The sequence below is a fragment of the Saccoglossus kowalevskii genome, chromosome 15 (assembly GCF_978046115.1).
Source record: "Saccoglossus kowalevskii chromosome 15, keSacKowa6.1, whole genome shotgun sequence".
In the NCBI taxonomy this organism is placed as follows: domain Eukaryota; kingdom Metazoa; phylum Hemichordata; class Enteropneusta; family Harrimaniidae; genus Saccoglossus; species Saccoglossus kowalevskii.
Genome location: NC_140655.1, coordinates 1605951 through 1629922, shown reverse-complemented (window position 1 = coordinate 1629922; position 23972 = coordinate 1605951). Strand labels below are relative to the sequence as shown.

The 23972-nt window shown below is 38.2% G+C and overlaps 2 protein-coding genes across 2 annotated transcripts in view; one reads left to right on the top strand and one right to left on the bottom strand.

Annotated features, from left to right (window-relative positions):
• Positions 1-860, bottom strand: part of LOC100376163 (uncharacterized) — a 51466-nt gene extending 50606 nt beyond the window's left edge. Inside the window, exon 1 of the mRNA XM_006816203.3 lies at positions 719-860. Coding sequence (XP_006816266.1) covers positions 719-763 — 45 coding nt within the window. The 5' untranslated portion in view covers positions 764-860. The remainder of the gene's footprint in view (positions 1-718) is intronic.
• Positions 861-11077: 10217 nt separating this feature from the next.
• LOC100376317 (uncharacterized) overlaps positions 11078-23972 on the top strand; it is a 32037-nt gene continuing 19142 nt past the window's right edge. Inside the window, exons 1-3 of the mRNA XM_006816204.3 lie at positions 11078-11208; positions 13841-14045; positions 14197-14291. Of these exons, the coding sequence (XP_006816267.3) occupies positions 11118-11208; positions 13841-14045; positions 14197-14291 (391 nt within the window). The 5' untranslated portion in view covers positions 11078-11117. The remainder of the gene's footprint in view (positions 11209-13840; positions 14046-14196; positions 14292-23972) is intronic.

The window sequence follows — 23972 nt, the reverse complement described above, 5'->3', positions numbered from 1 at the left end:
CGAACAAAGATGTCATAGGTATAACACTGTCACAAAGACTAAATATTGACTTAAGAAAAGATATAGCTGCACACCACAGCTATGAAGTAAACACTTTAACAGTTCAAAGGTCCCCAATTGGACATTTTACTTGCAGTATTTACTAAAGTAAACTTCGGTGTGTTCAGTACATTAGACCAGTGTACAGTGACGAGGGAGTTTACTCAGTCAATTATTTCGTACCAGGAAGATAAAACTTCGAGTCAAAATTGGACAAGTTGGTCACAAGTAAAACAAATGAAAACAAACTGAGCGATAGTACACAGTCATGTTAGATAGGAGATATCAGCTGAGAAAAACAGGTGAAAATCCATGACTAAAAACGCGATCATCGTCACGCCTGACGAGGACCGGTTGAGTCGTGGAACCACAATGCCGGAAAGACGCGGGAAAATAATCCCATTTGAACCGTCGAACGCGAATCTCTTTGTCTCTGTAATCACGCCAAACAAGAGATAGGACAACAACAGTAGAAACAAATGAATTAAACTTAAATTATATGTTCGTGTAATTGCGTAATCAGATTAACTCAATGTTGTTAAAATCACGATTAATTACCGGTAGGTCAAACGAAGATAAGGAGTAACGCCCGTATAGTGACAACGATATGCGACATCACGGTCATGAAAACATCATCGGCTGTAAGCATAAACAATTTAGATAGTGAACGTCAACTTACCATCAAACTTGCGAGAAAGGATAACATATCGCACAAGGAGCTCATGGTATGATTGTTGTTTTTTTATGATGACATGAAAACGGAAATACTTCGAGGAATGATGGTTGGTAGTGCTGTTGCCCAAGATGACTGGCGGGTGCTGGTGACGTTTACACAGTATGACCTTTTGACCTAAATTTACATAACATTGCCACAATCTGGCCAATCACATGTACGACTGACTGAGTTGGAAAACGATAAAATCATGAATTAAATTATGATACACATACAGCGACAACTTCATTTGGAACACAAATTACTAAGTATTCCAGCGAATACAATAAAGGGATGGACCATCAGATTTTGGGAGGGGTTGTTCATTACTGAAAAAAGTAACATGACTGAAAACGTATGAAAAAAAAAGGTTTAGTAAATGCAGCATGAAAAATAATTTAGAAAGATACGTTCAAACTAAGTTCAATCCATGAATTTGCTATATTTAATTTTTCGCATAATTCTGTATAAACAGTGTATTTCATACAGCCAACTCATGTTGAACACTGCAGTACGAAGATTGTTGTAATGGTGGATGGTACCTAAATGGTATAAGCCAACTCATCATAATTTATGATAAATTATTGACGATCTGCTCTACTGGGATTGTCATTTATAATAATGGTAATAATACTTTATTGACATCATTCTGTTTGAAGAGAACATACAGCCAAGTGCTAAACTAATAATTAAAATTAAAAAAGGAAGAAATAAATATGTAGTTTAAATAAATACATATTTAAAATTAGGAAATATTGATATATATATTTAAAATGCACCACATTTTCTAATATAGTTCGCAAGTTCCTTATCTACATTGCTCATAATGTATATGAACTTGTCATCTGGTTTCATCAATGTAAAATATGGATGTATATAAGCAATTTTTTCCAAACAGCTTACATCTTGCATTTTTATGACTTGGACAATCAATCAGGAAATGGAATCCATCCTCCACTGCATCCGTATCACACTTTTTTCATACCCTTTCTTCAAACTTTATTTTTTGTCTAACATGCCTACTCTTCTCTATCATTAGACCATGGTCACTTATCCTGAATTTACAGATACTTTTTCTATAGTGGGGGTCTTTAATTCGTGTTAAATACTGTTCCATTTTGAATTCATTTTTGAATTTTACAAGTTCTTAATTTATTATTTTCACCTGATGATGATTTTTTTGAGGTTATTTGTTTTTTCCATAATTCAATATAATTCTTTTCTATTTGGCTACTTATTTGTTGTATATTTTTGTTTACCTCTACTCCAAAATCCATTTATTTCACTTCCTATTATTTCCTGCACTGATTTTGCCCATTTTAGCTGATTATTAATATTGCATTGTAATTGCATCATTTATTAGGATGTGTTTTTGGTATTGAAAATATTATGCCAATATCTAATCATCATTTTATTTATAAAGACTGATATTGGTTGCCTGCCCAGTTCACCACGCACCGCTAAGTTTGTTGACGTCTGATTAACATGATGTAGTAACATTTTAGACATTTTAAGGTTGAGCATTTCTGGGTGACTTCTGTCTGTGTATTTTTCTGAACCCCAAATCTCACATCCATAAGTCAGAATGGGTCGAATTACATGGTCAAACATGTTTATCCAAGTTGGTATACTTATATTAGTTGATGTAGTAATTAATTTCTTAATATAGAAAAAAGTTTTCGATGCCTTTTTATATAATTTTTCTTTTGCTAAATCAAAATTTCCACTAGGTTTAAATTAGGTTTAAACTAGGTTTATATGTGTCAATCCTCATTTGACTGGGCCGATTTAATTCAAACTTAATATGCAGGTCACGCCTTCACTCTAAATTCCGAGAAACAAAGATGGCCCTTGGTTGCCATGGAAACAGCAAGCAATTATTTTTGAATACCTTCGCGCCAAACTTCGGACATATCTCATTCTACTAAGCTTCAATTTACTCTCTTTTTTGATATTTTTGTCATTGCTGAAAAATGTGACTTCGAAATTGGAGTAACTTTTTTAAAGAGGGATGGTCGTCACCTGCGCACGCGCGGGAATTGAGTCCCAAGCGACGATAACAACACACGCTATAAACGCAAAGGCTCATGGGTAGATGCTTGTTTGTAAACAATGACACGCTATGCCCATCTGACGCATGCGCAGGTGACGACTCCCCGGCTTTAACTCTTCCGTGATTGTTTTTGGTTGGGCCGATTTTGTTCATATTTTCACACTACTTAGGTGGTATACTCTGATAAAAAAAAAATGGCTAACCGTTGCAACTCGATAGCCAAAAGATTTTTGAGTATCTTCGCGCTAAATGTATTTTCCCTACAAATCTTGGAGTAAAAACCTCTGACATATCTCGTTCGCCCACAGTCACTATTTTGTTTATCGTTATGTTAATCTAGTCTAAATCGTTATTTACACTCGAATTCATTGGTTAAGGTAGCGAGAAGGGAAATTTTCACTTTTTTCTTGATTTTTCAAAAATTGATAAAACGGTTACTTTAGACCTTGATACATCATCCCAGGTTTACAAAAGATCGAAATTGCGAAATAACGTTGCTCAAATTAGTGTTTTAAAACACTAGCAGAAAAGACTACAACTGGCGTTTCGTGGATATTTGCATAATGTTTATCTTTGAAAGGGTTTAAATGATAACATCTTATCTGTATACTCTGTTGTTGACGATTCTGATATAACGGGTGATAAGCTTCCAGTTGCAAACAATGCGTGTTTATCTAACGTCCATTGTCAGCATTATTGTCAGTCGAGACTTCGTCGGAGAAACATGGTCATACAGTACTCATTTCGCCCAACCTTCCGCTTTTTCATCGACCGCTTATTGCTTAATTTCCGACCACGCGGTCTTGTCCGACCGGAAACCGACCGCATTTTAATCGCGTTTTTTTTTCGCTCGCTCGCTCATTGAAAACATTGACCGCTCGCCCAAACACTGAAAACTGGCACATGGGTGGTCGAAATGGTGGTTTTGATAGTAAAGTGTGAACATACAACTAGTATTAACTATTATTACATTCTGAACGACACTTCAAATCTAATAATTGTATTACACTTGTATCGTGAAAGCAACTGAACTGGGACCTCTTGTTACGTGTTTTTGGTGCTTGTTCTAGATGTAATATTTTTTTTTTTATTTTAATGAGACAGTTACGTGAAAAAAGCCTAGGTAACTCCTTTTGACAGAGCAGAGAAACGAGGAAATGTTAGTGATTTATTCCAAAAATAACGATACCGAATCCACATCGGTCCTTGTCTGGTAAAATTTGACATTCAATTTTTAAAATTAAGTCACGATCATTGAATGAGCTCGGTCTATACCGTATACGTACCGCAAAAGTGTTCCCACAAAAAATGGGCGGTTGGATTGTACGACGACCCTTCAATTAGCGTCAAATATGCTTTGTTACAACATCATTGATTGGCTGAGAGTCAACTGATCGGAGCACGACCTGGGTCACAGAACCATATTTGTCCGTATTATCAACAGGACTTTGCAAAATAACCACACCCACATTTCCAATCTTTTTTAGCGCGGAAGTTGCCAACAAATGTAAAAAAAAAATCGTGAATTGCATGGATTCGAATAAAATAAAGCAAGCGATTGACAAGGATGATTATTAATATTTTCCCCGATGCTCTTCGAATTTTTATTTTTTTTATTTCAAGGTAAGAAATGGCTAGTTTAAGTTGCATCGTTTTCAATGCGGTTGTTTCACCGCGAACAACTCTAGCTCTGTGACATTCCAAACAAACAATCGAAATTACCAACGAAAGACGAGATTTTTCTAGATATTTACAAACATACTGTCATGACAAACATATGTAGCATTAACAAATACACAAAGAGGTGTAATATTAGGTTTTATTTTAGGCTTAGAAATATTTTCTTTCACTCAGCTCATGCATGTAACTGCCATTTAGCTTTACGGTCCTTCAGCATCGGGGGGAAAACAACAATAATTATACAAAACACATTGCGAAGACTCAACAATCAGGAAAGAAACCCCAGACAACCATGTCGTACTTGTGTTGAAATACATTTGATATTTCACGTCAGAATATTGTTTAAAATAAAATATTCAGTCCAAGCCAAATCGAGGTCAAAGGGTCAGGTTGCGTGCATATAATTATATATAGTTAAAACAAAAAGTATTTGAACTTTTGTCAACTGTTCAACATCTATAAAAAAACAGAAAGACAATTATAAGACAATGTGAACCTCGGAAATTATTCTGTTAGTCCGAATTTTAAATGCGCGCGAGCGAGCAAGTGGGCGGTGATATTTCGGGGTTTGCGCAGTCGAAAAAAAGCGGAAATTTTCCGGTGGAATTCAACAAGCGGTCGCAAAAGCGAGAGAAAAAGGTGATTGGAAAGCGGAAGCGGGCGGGAGGTTGTGCGAAAGGAGTACTGTAAGTTTGCACAACTTTCTTTTAAATCGTTTTATTTTCCAAGTCAATATTCTATTTTACTAATACATTTTTTTTCTAACGCAATGGCGAAGAAAAGAAAGAAAGCGTTGACAGACGAGGCAAAGAAAAATCTGCCACTCAGTGTCGCACTCTGACACAGCAATTTTTTTTCAAACATCGGCCATTTTGTTTCACCATGAAAACCGTTTTATTAGATGTCTTATCAGAGACACTTGAAGGATTAGCTTGTTTGTAAACTGTCAGCGTGTACAGTGGGACAGTAATGTTTGTCAGAGGATTATCCATCGTTGTTCGTTTGCATAACAATGGAAAACCCGAACGTTCCTGGAGTACGGACTCAAATGCCAGCAGTTTTCTTCATTTTTCACGCTCGAGCTTGAAATTATTTATTATCTGACACTCTTTATGAGTTCTATGATATCAGTGGTTAATATGTTTGGCCATTTTTAGTGTATATTTATAATAATGCAGCAAATCTACAGTGTTTTATTAACCAAAACTGTTTTTCGCGTTTTTCTCGAGTTGAAGTTTTGATCGAGAACGACTCATTGGGACCGCCGCCAAATCAAGTGCGTTCGGACTAGGACATTCAAACTCGCAGTTATCGTTCAAAAGATAATGATGGTGCGAAATATGTCTGGGTTTTTAAAGAAAATGCTTTGTCACAGAATAATAGTCTGTTAAAGGTGTCAAGTATGAAATAATTTGGGGACAAAAAAAAAAAAACCTGCATAGAAATCGGAATAATAGGTATTTTGATTATCGGAGACGCATTTCAATGGACTTGATTACGGACAATGCATGACGTAAATTTCACCTGGAAATTCCGCAGTGTTCTCTCGCAATCGCGGACTTAGTCATTTTTACAAGGTTCGCCATTTTTGATGTCACGTGATAATTATGTAAACAATGTTTGTCCAGTTTGTGCGAACTTGCACCTCTATACTTAGTCTTTTGATATATATAACCTAAATTACTGTTCTGAACGAGACAACAGACAGAGACTGTTTTATTTAAAAACGTCACAAAACCTTCTCGCTACCTTAAAACTGACTAAAAAAACTAGTAACTCCTATTATTGTAGGTGTGAATTGTGAATTACTCAATAGGATGCGTGCCACTGCATACTATTGACTTTAAAGGGCGGTGGTCGTCGCGCAGCGCGTGTTCGAACTTCATGTAAACAAACAATGTATTTTACACGCGTTGTGTACGTTGCTACATGGAGCTAAAAAAATAGTCGGCAGAAGTCATGGTAACAATAGCATCAAAGGGAGTTCACTCTCCTTCTTTTTTTTAGCTCCATGGTTGCTATAGTCCCATCATATCGAACAGGACGCGGCGTGACGACCACCGCTTTTTAGTAATGTACTCTACGGGTCAAACCTTGCTGGTAGTTTATTGGCACACGTTTACCCGAGGATTTTCGAACGCACTCGCATTTACCTGCTTCGTGTGTTTTCGCAATGTCATTCTAGTGCTGAACGCACTCGCATTTGCCTGCTTCCGAGTCGTGTGTTTTCGTAATGTCATTCTAGTGCTGAGCGCACTCGCATTTGCCTACTTCGTGTGTTTTCGTAATGTCATTCTAGTGCTGACGCACTCGCATTTATCTGCTTCGTGTGTTTTCGTAATGTCATTCTAGTGCTGAACGCACTCGCATTTACCTGCTTCGTGTGTTTTCGTAATGTCATTCTAGTGCTGAACGCACTCGCATTTGCCTGCTTCGTGTGTTTTCGTAATGTCATTCTAGTGCTGAACGCACTCGTATTTACCTGCTTCGTGTGTTTTCGTAATGTCATTCTAGTGCTGAACGCACTCGCATTTATCTGCTTCGTGTGTTTTCGTAATGTCATTCTAGTGCTGAACGCACTCGCATTTATCTGCTTCGTGTGATTTCGTAATGTCATTCTAGTGCTGAACGCACTCGCATTTGCCTGCTTCGTGTGTTTTCGTAATGTCATTCTAGTGCTGACGCACTCGCATTTATCTGCTTCGTGTGTTTTCGTAATGTCATTCTAGTGCTGAACGCACTCGCATTTACCTGCTTCGTGTGTTTTCGTAATGTCATTCTAGTGCTGAACGCACTCGCATTTGCCTGCTTCGTGTGTTTTCGTAATGTCATTCTAGTGCTGAACGCACTCGTATTTGCCTGCTTCGTGTGTTTTCGTAATGTCATTCTAGTGCTGACGCACTCGCATTTATCTGCTTCGTGTGTTTTCGTAATGTCATTCTAGTGCTGAACGCACTCGCATTTACCTGCTTCGTGTGTTTTCGTAATGTCATTCTAGTGCTGAACGCACTCGCATTTATCTGCTTCGTGTGTTTTCGTAATGTCATTCTAGTGCTGACGCACTCGCATTTGCCTGCTTCGTGTGTTTTCGTAATGTCATTCTAGTGCTGAACGCACTCGCATTTACCTGCTTCGTGTGTTTTCGTAATGTCATTCTAGTGCTGAACGCACTCGCATTTACCTGCTTCGTGTGTTTTCGTAATGTCATTCTAGTGCTGAACGCACTCGCATTTACCTGCTTCGTGTGTTTTCGTAATGTCATTCTAGTGCTGAACGCACTCGCATTTACCTGCTTCGTGTGTTTTCGTAATGTCATTCTAGTGCTGAACGCACTCGCATTTACCTGCTTCGTGTGTTTTCGTAATGTCATTCTAGTGCTGAACGCACTCGCATTTACCTGCTTCGTGTGTTTTCGTAATGTCATTCTAGTGCTGAACGCACTCGCATTTACCTGCTTCGTGTGTTTTCGTAATGTCATTCTAGTGCTGACACACTCGCATTTATCTGCTTCGTGTGTTTTCGTAATGTCATTCTAGTGCTGAACGCACTCGCATTTACCTGCTTCGTGTGTTTTCGTAATGTCATTCTAGTGCTGACGCACTCGCATTTACCTGCTTCGTGTGTTTTCGTAATGTCATTCTAGTGCTGAACGCACTCGCATTTACCTGCTTCGTGTGTTTTCGTAATGTCATTCTAGTGCTGACGCACTCGCATTTACCTGCTTCGTGTGTTTTCGTAATGTCATTCTAGTGCTGAACGCACTCGCATTTACCTGCTTCGTGTGTTTTCGTAATGTCATTCTAGTGCTGAACGCACTCGCATTTACCTGCTTCGTGTGTTTTCGTAATGTCATTCTAGTGCTGACGCACTCGCATTTGCCTGCTTCGTGTGTTTTCGTAATGTCATTCTAGTGCTGAACGCACAAGCACATACTTTCAGATTTAACCGGAAATGAAATCTGTGAGTTTTAACCTTTTGATCGTCGTCGTTTCTGTTCAAATCGGTCAATTTTAATTGTTATTACTTTCTATAAATGTATGTGAACGCTTCGTAGTTTTTTTAGGACAAAGCGTAAGGTGGACAAATTTGATGAAAAAAATATGTTCTTTCATTGGCAACGCCAGGAAATCGAGCGGATCGCCAATCAGCCTACCGGCATGTCATAGCAAGGGTTAATAAAACACCATCATTGGCATATTTATTCTTAAATTAAAAAAGATATTTTGTTACTAAATAATTGTCAATTATTATTTGGGAAACAAATATTTTTAAATGAACATTGTTAGCAATGCAAGATAAAGGCAAGTAGTATGAAAGTGATCGAGTGTATGATGAGATGGTAGTTAAACTTTCTAAATTCATTACATGGATGCCTCAAAAAAGAAGAGATCGCCATTATTGTTTTCAAACAAGACACTACATCCGTTCAAATTTACGTACATGTATTTACGAAATAGTGAACTGTCATTTTATATGATTCGTTTTATTTTTGACATTTGTACATGTACCTTTGTATTATTTCTAATCGATTATTATGTGTAAAATGATGTATGACTTCTGGCAACAAATACGCTGATGTATTATTTTGCCTGAATTTTACTGACATTGCATCGTTATTTACATACCGGTGGATAACGTTCAAAATGGACGAATTTCTAGTTCTTTTTGTCAGCGCCATCTTGATAACCATGAACAATAATTAATTTCTGTTATATATTTTATTTTTCGTTAAGATGTGTGAATTGAGTCAATATATTCAGATAACTTTAACGCAAATACTGAATATTCATGTTGTCAAAAAGTTCACCTTGAACAAATACTAAATAGTTCACCTTGAACAAATACTAAATAGTTAACCTTGAACAAATACTAAAAAGTTCACCTTGAACAAATACTAAATAGTTCACCTTGAACAAATACTAAATAGTTCACCGTGACAGATTTCAAATTATGAAACCTGGACAAATGTCAGATAAGGTCACCTTGACAGAAGTCAATAGGTCATCCTGACAAAAAGTCGAAAATGGATCTTATTAACAAATATCATCAGCAATTTTCAATAAATTGTTCAATAATCATGAAATAAAACTTAGAGGGCGCTATGAACGAAGCATGGATATATAGATATTTGTATAAATTGGAATGTACAGCAAATATACCTGTAGTAGATATAGTATTAGCATTAATAAATCCTCTGAAAGTTACAAAGCATACTACTATAACAATATGTGTATATTTCGTACCAATGTTTGTCCAGGAGATTACCTGGCGGCCAATGTCGCTATTGTGCCTTTTTTTTACTATTCTGACTACTAGTATTGAAAACACCGTGAGTGAAATGCATAGGACGTTGATAATGCTGTAGGCTAGAGGATCAGTTTTATTTTATCTACCTTTAGTAGTATTCTAGCTACGACCAATTAACTACAGACATGTTACCGACAATGGATATTTGATATCATGTATCATGCAGCTAAAATGATTAGATATATATAATCATGAAAGCCTGACGAGGTCGCGTGAGTTGCGCCCTCCGCGGTGCTCCAAACCCAACAGTGACGTATGAGGCTATAATCATCATAGCTACATACATGTATGTACTTATATGATCGTAGGCAGATAAAGGAAAACGGAGACGAAATCATATAACATACAACATTAACAATGTATTGTGCAATTTACAGGTCATACGCGCGACTGTGTGTAAAAGTTGTGTTTTCATTAGTCGGAATAGTAAAATAAGCACACTATTGAGACTAACATTGGCTGGTTTGATTCAACTGCCATTGGAATTTATAAGCATTCATAAAGAAACATGTTTGTTGTGCCGATAATGTACATTCCATGCAGGTAGGAATTTCTTTTATGTACATTTATAAAATATTTATAAAACATTTATTCCTGAAGCTCCTATGGTAGTCATTTGATACAGTAAATTACCCACTGCGGGCTTCCTTCAGTCACTGGCCGATTTAGCGAAATGTAACCTAAACGCGTGTTGATTGGATTCTCAACAATCATTTGAATTGTAAAACATTTATATTGCATGACAATGAGGAGCATGAATCCTAGTTTAGAAACATATTTATAAAAAAAAATGTTAATACAGATCAGCAGCTCAAAATTGTCTCCGTTCAAAATGCGCGCGCAAGCCTTCACATGACACAGACTTCTAACGTCTATTATGATTTATAAATATGTATAACTATAAAACATTTATAACGACCACAGCTTTACATCCTTCACTGTATATTCGAGTTACGCATCCGTTAGACTCGTACCTTGTCACATGTGCCTATGTTCGCTGAACTGTGCGTCAGATCACGTGACCCGGCTGGGCGTGAGCATGTGCGTAGAGGCGGGGACCAGCCAAGTGCCTATGAAGGGCGTGTACGCAAGGGCTCACGGGACAACGTACGAGTCTACCAGCAGTTTACCTCCAGTCTACCTTGGCTGGTCCCCGCCTCTACGCGCCCAGCCTGGTCACGTGATCTGACGCACAGTTCAGCGAACAGTCCACCCACCCTCAGGTAGGACAACGCCATCAATCGTTTGTATATTAATTGCTTTTGTTTTATTTATACAGTAACCGGAAATGTTACAAAGCTGCGCGACGAATGTGGACTGAGTTACATGAATATGGCTATTTGTAGGTTTTATGCTCAGGGGCATTGTCGCTATGGTGACAGATGCTGGAATGAACACCCAGCGAACGCAAGTCAAGGTGAGTAACACTTTTTTGTCGTTGGTAAGGTCATTCCACCACGTGGGGGACTGGTCTGGCTACATTAAATCATGGACGTACTAGCCATGATTAAATATAGGGACTAAAATACGTAAAACTTTGTAGTAATTTTTCTTACGTAATCGTTTTCATTTACAACAAATCTAATACTAGTATTCCGATATATCTTGTTTCCTTTAGAACACTCAATGGAAACAGTCTGGGGCAACGCCATTCCAAATACATACGTACAAGATTTCGCAAATTTGACATAAACCCGAAAATAAATACAAAATGTTATACTACATTGTACCGGTACGTTTAAAAAAATCTATAAATAATTGATATTGGCAACTAGTTTTAGATATATTTTGAGTCAGTAATTTAGCAAAGCAATTCATTTGATGCTCATATTTGCCCTGAAGTACACACACTGCTCTTTGCAGCTCAAACAGGTCTCTTCTTTTCACACTCATCCTCTTTCTCACTTTCCTCATTTTCAAGCCAATTCAATTGCACATACATGCTCCAACATTGCTACTAGCAATATCACACATTATCTTTTGTATTAGCCATGAATAATTTCTGATTATTGTATTCTTAAATATTTGTATAATATGTGTTGTCATAGTGACTATAAGTAATTATTTAGTATCAAAATACAATATTATACATTTGTCACTGTTGCCAAAAGTTACACCGTAAGTAAAAAATATCACCAATTTCCGCCATCTGAAATGTGCCTCATTATACATCGAACATCGAAAACAATAGATTTGAAGCATTTGTGAACATTTTCGAAAGCGTTATACAGATGCATTTGAATGTCTTACTTGAATGTGCGTTATGTTTATGTTACGTTCACACACTTTGCCTTTGTTTTTGCAGAAGCACAATCGCTTATGATCCTGTCACTGAAAGCAAACATTTTTTGTTGCCATTTGGCGCTGTAATCAATCTCTCATTAAATCATATTATATTGCATTAAATTTCATGCCAAACTGTAGAATCAAAGACCATTTATTTGTCCTCAAAATACCTAAGCAACAAAAGGACTTCCAGAAAGCCTTTGATTCCATCTGGCAACTTATCCAAAGTGGTATTACAGGTAAATTCTACAACATCATAAAATCCATTTATCTGAACTCAACAGGATGTGTTAAACTTAAACAGGGTGTAACAGACAGCTTCACAATTAATAGAGGAATTAGACAAGGGGATGGACTCAGCCCACTTCTTTTCAATATCTATGTAAATGACATTAAAACATCATTAGACTTGGCTCGTAATGACCCACCAAGTCTCTTAAACACAAGTCTGCTATATGCAAACGACCTTGTAGTGTTATCCCAATCATATACAGGACAGGACAAATTGAAATTCTATGTTGATTGGAAGGAACTTGAAAATACAAAAAACTACACAAATCAGGTAAATTCACCAGAGCACAAGAAGACCTCAGGGCTAGAACAATGAAGGCATGTTTCAAAATGAAACAAATGCTATTCTCAGAAAAACTAATTCCAATCAAAACATACTTAAAAATGTTCGATACAATTGTAAAACCAATTATGCTTTACTGCAGTGAAATTTGGACGAGCGAGAACATCAACAAATCGCATCTTATGGCAAATCTGTCTACACCAATGAAAAAAGTACAAATACATTTCTGCAAATACCTTCTAAAAGTAAATAGCAAAGCAAGTATTTTGGCAAGCCTACTAGAGTTTGGAAGATATCCACTCCTAGCAACAAGCTTAAAATATATGATCAAATATTGGATCAAAATAAATAATTCTAACCCAAATTCGCTAGTACATGAAGCTTGCAATCTTGGAATACATCTTGATAAAAAAAGAAAAGACAACTGAGTACCAGACCCTCCAAATCATAGAGCTGCTACAAAAAATGTATGACAAAACTCAGAATAAGTGCTCATACCCTCCAAATCATAGAGCTGCTATGACAAAACTCAGAATAAGTGCTCATACCCTCCAAATCATAGAGCTGCTATGACAAAACTCAGAATAAGTGCTCATACCCTCCAAATCATAGAGCTGCTATGACAAAACTCAGAATAAGTGCTCATACCCTCCAAATCATAGAGCTGCTATGACAAAACTCAGAATAAGTGCTCATACCCTCCAAATCATAGAGCAGCTATGACAAAACTCAGAATAAGTGCTCATACCCTCCAAATCAAAAGAGGCAGATATACATGTATACATAACCTTTTAGCGGAGGACCAAATTTGCCCAGTTTGTTACAAACAGGAAATTGAGAACAAAAACATTTTCTTCTCAATTGTAATCTATACAAGGAGGAACAAGAAATCATGATCAAGAATATTAAATACAATAAAAGCAACTTGAGGACAGATGATGACATAACAATCATTGAGCTAAGAAAATTCATCCACACTTGTTTCAAATTACAACAAGAAAAAATGCTAGATGCCTCAACCAACCACCAAATAATTTAATTTTTTTTTTCTTCTTTTCTCTATTCAAATGTCTGTGATTGTTTTGTGTTTTTTTGTTTGCTATTGTTTTGTGTTACTTTATTGTATTTTCAACTAAGATCCCACTCTGAGATATGGTTTCAATAAAGATTATTATTATTCTATTTGCAGGTTATGGCCAGCAGCAATGGTCCCATGGTAGTGGCCGGGGTTACCGTGGTTCGTCTAACCAACAGTGGTCAGATCAGCGTCATGACGATGGCGGTGGAAGAAGGAAAGTTGGCTTTGTTCCGTCAATGCAGAACCGCTACTCACCTCTTGACCAATCATCATCTACCTCCCAGCATGCACCATCAGTTGATAGACAGCAAATTCTGTAAGTACAGTTCTTTGTGTTGTAGCTGTGTACTCATAATAACAGTACAGTTTTTATAGACTACATACATTACCTTACATGTACTCATATTAACAGTACATTTCTAATAGACTACATGTACTTATATTAACAGTACAATTATAATCTGCAGGGAGACTGTGAAAAAAGACATGGAGGAGTGGTTACAGTCGGGAATGTGGATGTTTTCCAGTTATGGTTTTTCTAAATCACAGAAATCTTTGGCAGGTTGGTATCATCCTCAGTTTGCTCCATTTATTATTCCTTTTGTTTTCTTTACTTTGTTTAAAAGTTTGTTCCAAAACAAAGCAAGTTTATTTTCAGTATTATGTCATTGTAGCTTTATTTATGCATACTTTTTTTTAATTTTTTTTTAAAAATTAATTCTTTTATTATAAATTATTGACTAATAGTGCCGGATCCTGCCGTAAATTGGCCCGAGGCTGTTAAACTGCATTTTTGGTTTTTAAAAACTTTGTCAAGCGGAGCTTATCATATGAGTGATTGTCCATCGTCGTCCATATCAACTTTTTACTTTTCAGTCCCTGTTCAGGCGAAGCCTGAAAGGGGAGTATTAGATTTACTTTCTGTCTCATTTTGAAGTTGCTGCAAGTTATCTATCACATTTTCTCAGGGACTCTGCAGCAGATGTCAATGAAACTTGGCAGATTGATTAACAAGTATGTGTTACATTTTTTCCAAATCTGAAAATCCTAAGTGGGACTTTTTCAAGATTTTCATCCAAAATTACCTCTCTCCACTACACTGACAGAGCAACTGAGCATGCTCAGAATAATTGATTCTGTTAAATTCAGATTCAGATTCATGAATTCCTGATTTCAGATTTACAAGTTTTACCAAATTTATTCAATCGGTAGTGTATACTTTTCAGAACTCAGAGCCTCAGAACATGCGTTATAGTAAGTTGGTGTTATTAAAATAGAATATAAACTTAGAAAATGAAAGGATTTCTCAGACGAAGTCTTGACTGTAACAATGCTGACAATGGACGTTAGATAAATATGCATTGTTTGCGACAGGAAGCTTGTCACCCGTTCTATCAGAATCGTCAACAACAGAGTATAACCGGTAGTATAGCTGTCATGGCAAACGTTGCACGTCGTGAATGATTTTTTTTTTCACTGCATGCAAATTATTTTCCTTGATGCACTCAACAAAGTCAAAGAAGACGTACAACATTCGTTGCAGAACGCGTGAAAAGTACTTCGCGTTCCACTCGCTTTGAAGGTGCCGCCTATGCTAATGAGCATAGTCGTCGGGACGAAGCCTTACAACTCCAAGATGGCGATAACGTAACACCGTATTAAATAGGCAGTCAAAACCACAGTCCCCAGTGTTGAGGGACTGTGTCAAAACCAACGTGCACATTACACTATTTAATTTTTCTAGCCAGTGGTGTGATGTGTCTAAAAACCGTAAACCATGTGACATTTGCTTGGTCCCACAATTTGTCTTCCATGTGCTTGCCGATCACCGAACGGTAAATATTGTTTATACACTTTTTTTACTGTACCTTTTTTACCATTTAAAACTTAATTTTTTATAAGGCCTGCGGTGGACATCGACCATTGGGATTCGCGCTGTTCGACCAACCAACCAATAGGAATCATGCTCTTCGCAGAGTGACACGGCGATCCTGTCGCAGAGTGCAATAATCAACATTCGGCGAGTCGCACAATCGCGTCGCAGAGTTAGATTTTAGACCCCCTTACATACATGCATATTTGGTAGGATTACACCTTGACACGAGTAGATGTGCTTCTGACAGTAATGACCATGCTCTTCCAAAAATATGCAAATTAGATCAATGCAGTTAGTTGCTGCTATCTCTACCACCACCATGTTGATTTTATTAGTCCCCGTTCGGACGTAGTCCGAAAACGGGGACTTATGTTTTGCCCTGTGTGCGTCCGTGCGTCCGTGATCACCTGTATCTCAAACATGCATGGACCGATTAAGTTCAAACTTCACTCATACATCACACTTTATATGGGACATATGCACATGCATTTTTTTCATGATCCGATTAACGATAGCCGAATAGCGGCCATTTTAAGGCCGAAAATGCATCAAAATCGCACATTTTCACCATTCCGAACCTGGATCTCAGTTATGCATGGACGGATTTTGTTCAAATTTGGTACATACGTTAAACATAATAGGACCTTGATGCACGTCATTTTTTTTTCGGATCAAGCTAGAAATGGCCGACTGGCGGCCATTTTGTTTTAAAGAATTCAGTTCTGGATCCGTATCCGAGACATGCCTGGATTGATCAAGTTCAAACTTCACACACACATGGTACATCATGTCACAAATAGATATGTGCATTTGTTTCATGATCCGCTTAACAATAGCTGAATGATGGCCATTTTAAGGCCGATAATGCATTAAAATCACGTATTTTCACAATTCCGGAACCGGATCTCAGTTATGCATGGATGGATTTTGTTCAGATTTAGTGCATATATTAAACATAATATGAGCTTGATGCACACCAATTTTTCTTCGGATCAAGTTCAAAATGGCCGACTGGCAGCCATTTTGTTTTAAAGAATTTAGTTTTCGATCCATATCTCGGACATGCCTGGACAGATCAAGTTCAAACTTTACATACACATCATACATTATATCATACATATGCTTGTGCATTTGGGCCAGTCCTTTTAAGGTCAAAAATTCGTCAAAATTGCACATATTCACCATGGGTGAATATAGTTCACACTTCTGATTATGGTACCTTGAATCACGTTGTTTTGTTTTCCAAATCGGGTTTTAACTGAATACAGTTCAGCATCCATATCTCAGGCATGCCTGAACCGATCAAGACCACACTTCACACACATCATACAATGTGTTGTACATATGCAGGTGCATTTCGGATCAGACCACTAAAAGTGGTCTGAGATTTTGGTCATGATCTGCTTTGAATGTATATGTCACTCAAATATGACAATGACTTGTTCATATTTGGTATGATAACACCTTGGCACGAGTAGATGTGCTTTTGCCAATAATGACCACACCCTCCCAAAAATATGCGAATTAGATCAATGCAGTTATTTTCTCTTATTCCAGAGAGCCCAGGAACTATAATCAACTGAACGCAGTCCATATGAGCCGTGTGTGTGTGTGTGTGTGTGGGGGGTGGGGGGTATTGGCTGGTACGTAGCGTAAGAAATAGACATAGAACAAAAATATGCAAATTAGATCAATGCAGTTATTTGCTCTTATCCCAGCTACCATTGTGCCAATTTAGTTCATGTGTGGTAGGATCACACCTTGAAATGAATAGATGTGCTTTTGGCAATAATGACCACACTCCTCAAATTACATGTACACAGCTTCTACAATTGTTTAACAATTAACAGATGTTGTTCTATGTACAATGAATACATTTTAAATAATAAACCTCACTGTGTTAATAACAAATTGTATTTGACAACATAAAAATGATTTCGATGCCCAGTGGTGATTTTGAAACAAACCCAGGTCCTGGTAATATACTAAGACCTGAATTAACAAAGACGTCATGTACATCAAGGTTCACTCAGATTAATGAATGCAGTTTCTTGAGCAAGTATACATGTATGACAAATAGTTTTGTTGCACTTGTGTACTCTGAGATTCTGAACATTGTTCAGTGGAAGTTTTTAGTTGTTAGTACACAACTAGATTATGGGAAATCACTTTATGATGAGTTGTACCCACATAGAGTAGTTATTCATTCACCTGTTTGCAGATGTAATACTTTATAATCAAATAACGTGGACTGTGACATTCATGTCTTGTTCGACTTCTCCTTGAAAACTACAAATCTGAATGCTTTGATACTTGGTGTATATGTACCTTGGGTAGACCTCTCTTAGATTTGTTCATTTCATGATGATATCTTCAATTCTTCAATTTGGTAAAAACTTCTTGTTAAAACCAATTGCTTTGATATTATACATATATGTACTAGTCTCATGTCCCAAATAAACGTACCGAAAAATTCCTTCCCGGTACAATTTAATATGTTCAATTACCCACCATAGACTCCGGTCAGGGAAAATGACTATTTTGAACTGTAGGCATTAATCAGCGATTCTGCCAATGACTGAGTGATAAAATCTAGGTCAGGGGAAGCCCCATGAACCCAAGATTCTTCTCCCTTATGTCACGAACCATGTAATGTGGCGACACCATCTTACCCTGTAATTCACTCTTTCTTTATCTCCGTACTGACGAGGATGAAGTCTAGCGGCTCTGCCTGGAAGACCTGCCTTTTCCTGTCCAGGTTTCTGGCTTGGGTTGCTGCCACTGGCGCGGCAGATGACACTGTGGGTAGGATAAGTTTTTCTTATTATTTTTACCCTGTGTCGTTTTTCCCCTTTGTGTGTATAATTTTTTACAACTAAGAAAATAAAACCCGGCGACACAATTTAACCACCTTGTTGGTTTTCTTTGTGTCACCTTTTCCAACTGTATTTCGCTTCCCTCATGCATGTCGTGTTCATTTTTATGACAATAATGACAGCAACAGAGACTCGCCGCCGGTTTTGTGCAGTGGTTATAATCAGAATTTACCAGCATGGAACCCACAAATTGCATCCCTGGCAGGCCGGGTAGATGCAGTCGGAGCGAGCTGTCTCCACTGCGGCCCCTCGACCGGCAAACAGGAAGAAACACAGAAAGCATCGCTCGCATTCAAAACATGTCTCTTCCGGGGAACCCCTGTTCCCAACCACGACTCTCCCGCTGATTTGAGTGAGGCGAGGCTGAGGCTCAGGCTTGTTGCACCAGGTCTCCTCTGGGACCTCGGGCACTAAATGCGAACAGGGATGCTGGCAGCTAAGCCTCCGATTTCGGGGCAGGGCTCTCGCGTCAGGGCACATGTTGCGCCTCCCCCTACTCTCAGCCAGCCAGGGTTTGTCACGCGGTACCGGACTTAGGAACTTACCTTTGAGTCCAGGCTCCACTGTGGGTTTGACTCCCTTCTTGCCAACCCACGGGCATCCCCAGAGGGAACCAACCCTGTCATGAGAAGCACAGTCGAACCCGCTCTCGCTCACATATTTAAGTTGAAAGGAGGCAGTTCATCCACGTCAGATACAGCCGATACCTCGGGCGGTCCCTCAGAGTCTTCCATCCATAACGACTGGGTGAGCCACGTCGTTAGGGTGATCATCTATCCTAGTGACACGATGTATATACCGCCACCCTCGATCTTAAGGCAACCACTTATTGTTGCTTCAACGCTTATGGGATCACAGGCATCGGGATCCAAAGCAACCCCGTCTGCATGTCTCCCCTGGCCCAGCCGAGTGGGGCGCAGGGCGTGCAGATGGTGTTGATGGGCGGACGTTGGTCAGCCGCAGAGGAGGTAACGCCTAAGGCCCCCAAGTGGGGTAAATCTTATGCAAACGCTTTCCGCTGGACCAAACGCTACCCGGTCGTGTGGTTTCGAGATCAGACCCCAAAGTGTGGGATGAGACCAAACTCCCCCAACCGGATCCCAAGGCTCCTCCCCCAGACCCTGGTACCACGACTTCCTGTTTGGCACACCGAGCGGCCGCGTTCCATGGACGTTCTCGCCAGCTCAGCCTGAGATGACAGAGTTGCTGGAGCGCATTATTGTTCACGCCCAGGACTCTGAGACCTCGGAGGCAGAACGCAACAGCCTCCTAGACCAGGCGACACATTTACTGGTGGGCCACCGCACAGCAATGTCACCTGGCTCTCCTGGCCGGGGAAACAAGACGCGGTCTTATACGCGCGTGTTTTCGCCGGCGAACTGAGTCAAGTCTCAGTTACGCAGACGTGACATCTTCCACCCTCTTTGATGGTGAGATGGCTGGTGCAGTCCAGGAGCTTCGGAGTACAACGAACCAGATGGTTTAGGTCGAATCCGCTAAACAGAGGGCGCCCCAAGCACAGAAAACACAATGCCCTAAGGTGACGTCTTCTAGCCAGAATCAGCCAGGAGGCAAGTACTCATACCCTTACGCAGAAGGGAAGAGCGGCGTGCCCTCAGGAAAGAAGTAACCATCCTTCTCGTGCGGTCGTCCACCCCGGCAGTGAGGGAAGCATGTTTGACGCTTACCTCTGCGACCGGGAGAACGGGCATGTGTTCGGCTAGTGGCCAGGTCACAACTTAGTGACGACTTCAGGTCTTGGGGAAACTCACCTCATGGGAGAAGAGAGCAACCACCTCGCAACAATCACTAATAAGTACTAATCAACAATTGCAACACTTTGAAAACAAGTAAGTTATTCACTTGTGAAATACAGCATGACCGGATTGCGCTACCATACCGTAATCATTTCTAAGCAATGTCTTTGTTTTTATTTGAAACTTCTAAAAATAATTTGCGTTACCAACAAAAGTAAAAGAAGTAATGCATATTAAATTAAATTAGTATTTTTTTGTTTTTTTGTCATGTGAACAGGTTTTTTGATTGACGGTAATTTTCTAACATTTCGTGGCGCCCATTATAGAATCAAATTAAGGCCTTTTCACTCCTCTTTGACGTCCATTTAAAAGGTTATACGGTATCTTGCTTTTCGCCAGCCACGAAGGTCACACTAGACAAACTGTGCATTTTTATCGACACACGGCGGCACGCAAATCGAGAAAAGTATTGTCATTGCAACAATTTCGCTCAATGAGTCACCATTGTACCATAACTGATTGGCTGGAAAGTTTCCCCAGCCAGGCCGACTCGGGTAGTGATTGGTTTGCTATTTGAAAAAAAAAATAAAAAAAAAAAATTAAGAACATACAGAGAATTAAAACCCAATTATGCTTTTGAAACCTACCTTGTTATCCTGCAAAATATTGAGATGCGCGAAAATTCAACTAAATTCCACCTCAGTGACCATAACTTGAAAATTGAGACTGGCAGACACAAAGGAATACTCCTTGCTAATAGATTATGCAATCTTTGTGATCAAAATGAAGTAGAAGATGAGTATCACCTGTCATGCAAAAGATATACCCCCGGAAGAAATGTCTTATTTGAAATGGCAAAAACCAAAATCCAAAACTTTTCCACCAAAGACACAATTCATAGCCTTGCTAAACAACAGTGGTCTAACACTCCCTGTAGCAAGGTACCTAAAGAAGTGTTTTGAAATAAGACAGCAACCCTAGTGACAATCTTTTTTCACAGTTTCAGTTTTGCATTTATGTCCCTTAAAATATTTAAACAAATTAGGCCCCAATGTTTTGTAAGATATTTACATAAATCAAGGACATTCGGTAGACTGCTTTCCTACTGCTGTTTCAATCCTAAAACTTATTATGACAATGCATATTCATACCAAACTATGATAAAAAGGAAATAATATTATACAACAAAGCGAAAAGTCACCAGAGTTCAACTATCTTTTTGAAACTTCTTTTCGAATATACCAGGTTAGTTAATATGATTTTTTTGTTGAAGAAAGATGACACTGAGTGATACTGGATGACATTGTAATGAAATTTTAGGCGATCCACTTTTTAATTCATCAAAAAAAAAATGTATCAAATTATAGATTAGCTTCTGCAGTGTTTTCTATCGTCTTGGGTGGTCCAACTGTCGGCATAGGTGTATTTTTCAATGAAAATAAAGTAAAAAAAAATATTTGATGATAATTTTATGAAGTTTTGAACAGCCATGAAATCAAGGGTGATGTTTTCGATGGGCCAATTTACAGCAGAATCCGGCATTAATTCATACATACATGGTTGACAAATTGTCAGAATGTAAATTTTCACAAAACAAGCATTCTGGGCATTTTTAAAACAAAGTCAATGTAATTTCATGATTCATGGCCCAGAAATTCCATATGCTCTAAAACTGCATTCAGTCAGGTGGTATTGATATGCAATGCAATGATCTATGGTAATCTGTCAAAAGGTGGCTTCTTTATACAAATCACTATACTCATAAAAATGTATAAACCCATTTGGGCAATGTTTTGGGAGACCACCAAAACATCTCCCATGGCTATGTTTTGGCACTTTTTTCTCCACATTGGTTGTAACTATTTTTCATGCCATTCTCAATGTCAACACAGACTAGACATGCTTTCTCATAATTTTTTCTACACTTGGTAATGTAAAAACTATTCATTTGTGGTTTCTGATAATTCGTGAACTCAATGATTTTTTAAAAACTAATTTTTAAATGTTAATAATTAGTAAATTTTCGGCTTTTCCAGTGAAATTTCAAGTACTAATCATTACATTTCAATGAAACTTGGTACATAGATGCTCTATGACTGTTCACAGACCTGATTAGTTTTGGGTATAAATCTGAGCATAATAATTACCTTATTTGCATAATGATTAGTCAATTTTAGGCTTTTCCACTGATGTCTCAAGTAATAATCATCATATTACAATGAAAACTGGAACATAGATGTCATAAGACAATGCACAGACCTGATAACTATTGGATTAATATTCATGCATATTAGTTATCTAATTTGTATAATTAGTAAATTTTCAGCTTTTCTGCTGATGTTTCAAGTACTAATCTTTACATTTCCACTTGGTACATATAGATGTTCCATGACAATTCACAGACCTGATTAGTTTTGACTTAAAAATCAATGCATATTAATAACCTAATCAGCATATTGATTAGCGCATTTTAGGCATTTTTAGTCCCCGTTCAGACGCAGCCTGAAAAGGGGACTTTATAATTACGGTTTTGTCCATTTTCCGTGTCCAACATTTTCTCAGAAATTCTGCAGCAGATATCAGTGAAACTTGGCAGATTGATTAACAAAAATATGTTTAGTAGGCACACAATTTTTTTTCCAGATCTGAAAATCTCAAGTGGGTCTTTTTCATGATTTTCATTAAAAATTACCTCTCCCGGGAACATTGGCTGAACGACTGCGCATGCTCAGAATAAATTAATTACTGTAAAATACTTTATTTTTGCTTGCAACTTTTTTTTGCTGAAGGAATGTTTCATTTAAAATAAAATCCAGCGAATATACCAGTTTTCTTATATTTTACATTCAACTTGTCAAAAATCAATGAAAAATAAATTCAATACAAAACACCCAGAAAAAGTCTTTTCAGCAAATGATAATTCCAGCTGAAATAAAGTATTTTACAGTAGATTAGATCTGTGAGTAACGCTACTGTTTTAGGGCACGTGATTTCTTCATTGCGTACAGTACTGTTTATACGTGTATTTTGTTCGGCTCAGCGGTCTCATTGATTTCAAGAATTTCAAGAAGGCGGCAAGAACGTGAACGTGTTTGCAAAGGTAAGTTCTCCAGTTTCAGTAAAATTGAATGTATTGAGGTAGGATTGGTGTACGTACCGTGACGTACGGATGTGAATATTATGATGATTGCCAGCTCTATATTCTTGTGAAAATCCAAAAAGCAAACAATTGTCTCCAATTTACAAAACTAGTTTGTAAATTGTATATCCTGTCAAATTATTGTACACGAACGATTAATTCATGTAAATCGTTTTCCGATCTTTTGCTTGTGTCGCGATTTCCGAAATATCCACAACTCGGGGGGGAAAGAATGTCCCTGTGTCCGAACGGGGACTAATAATTCGGTCTCCGTCCGTCCGTCCGTCCGTCCGTCCGTCCGTCCGTGCGTCCGTGTGTCCATGCGTCCGTGCGTCCGTCCGGAGTCATATCTCAGAGTCCCTTGGACCGATTCCGTTCATTCTTTGCATGTGCCTAGTACTTTATGTGGGACATATGCACATGCAGTGGTTTAGCGATTCGATTCAAAATGGCCGACTGGCAGCCATCTTGTTTTTTGAAAATGTTGTATTTTGGACATGCTTTGTCAGTTTTCATTCAAACTTGGTACATAGATTATACATGTTAGGATACATGTCCATGATGATTTATTTCACAAATGGATCAAAGATGGCCG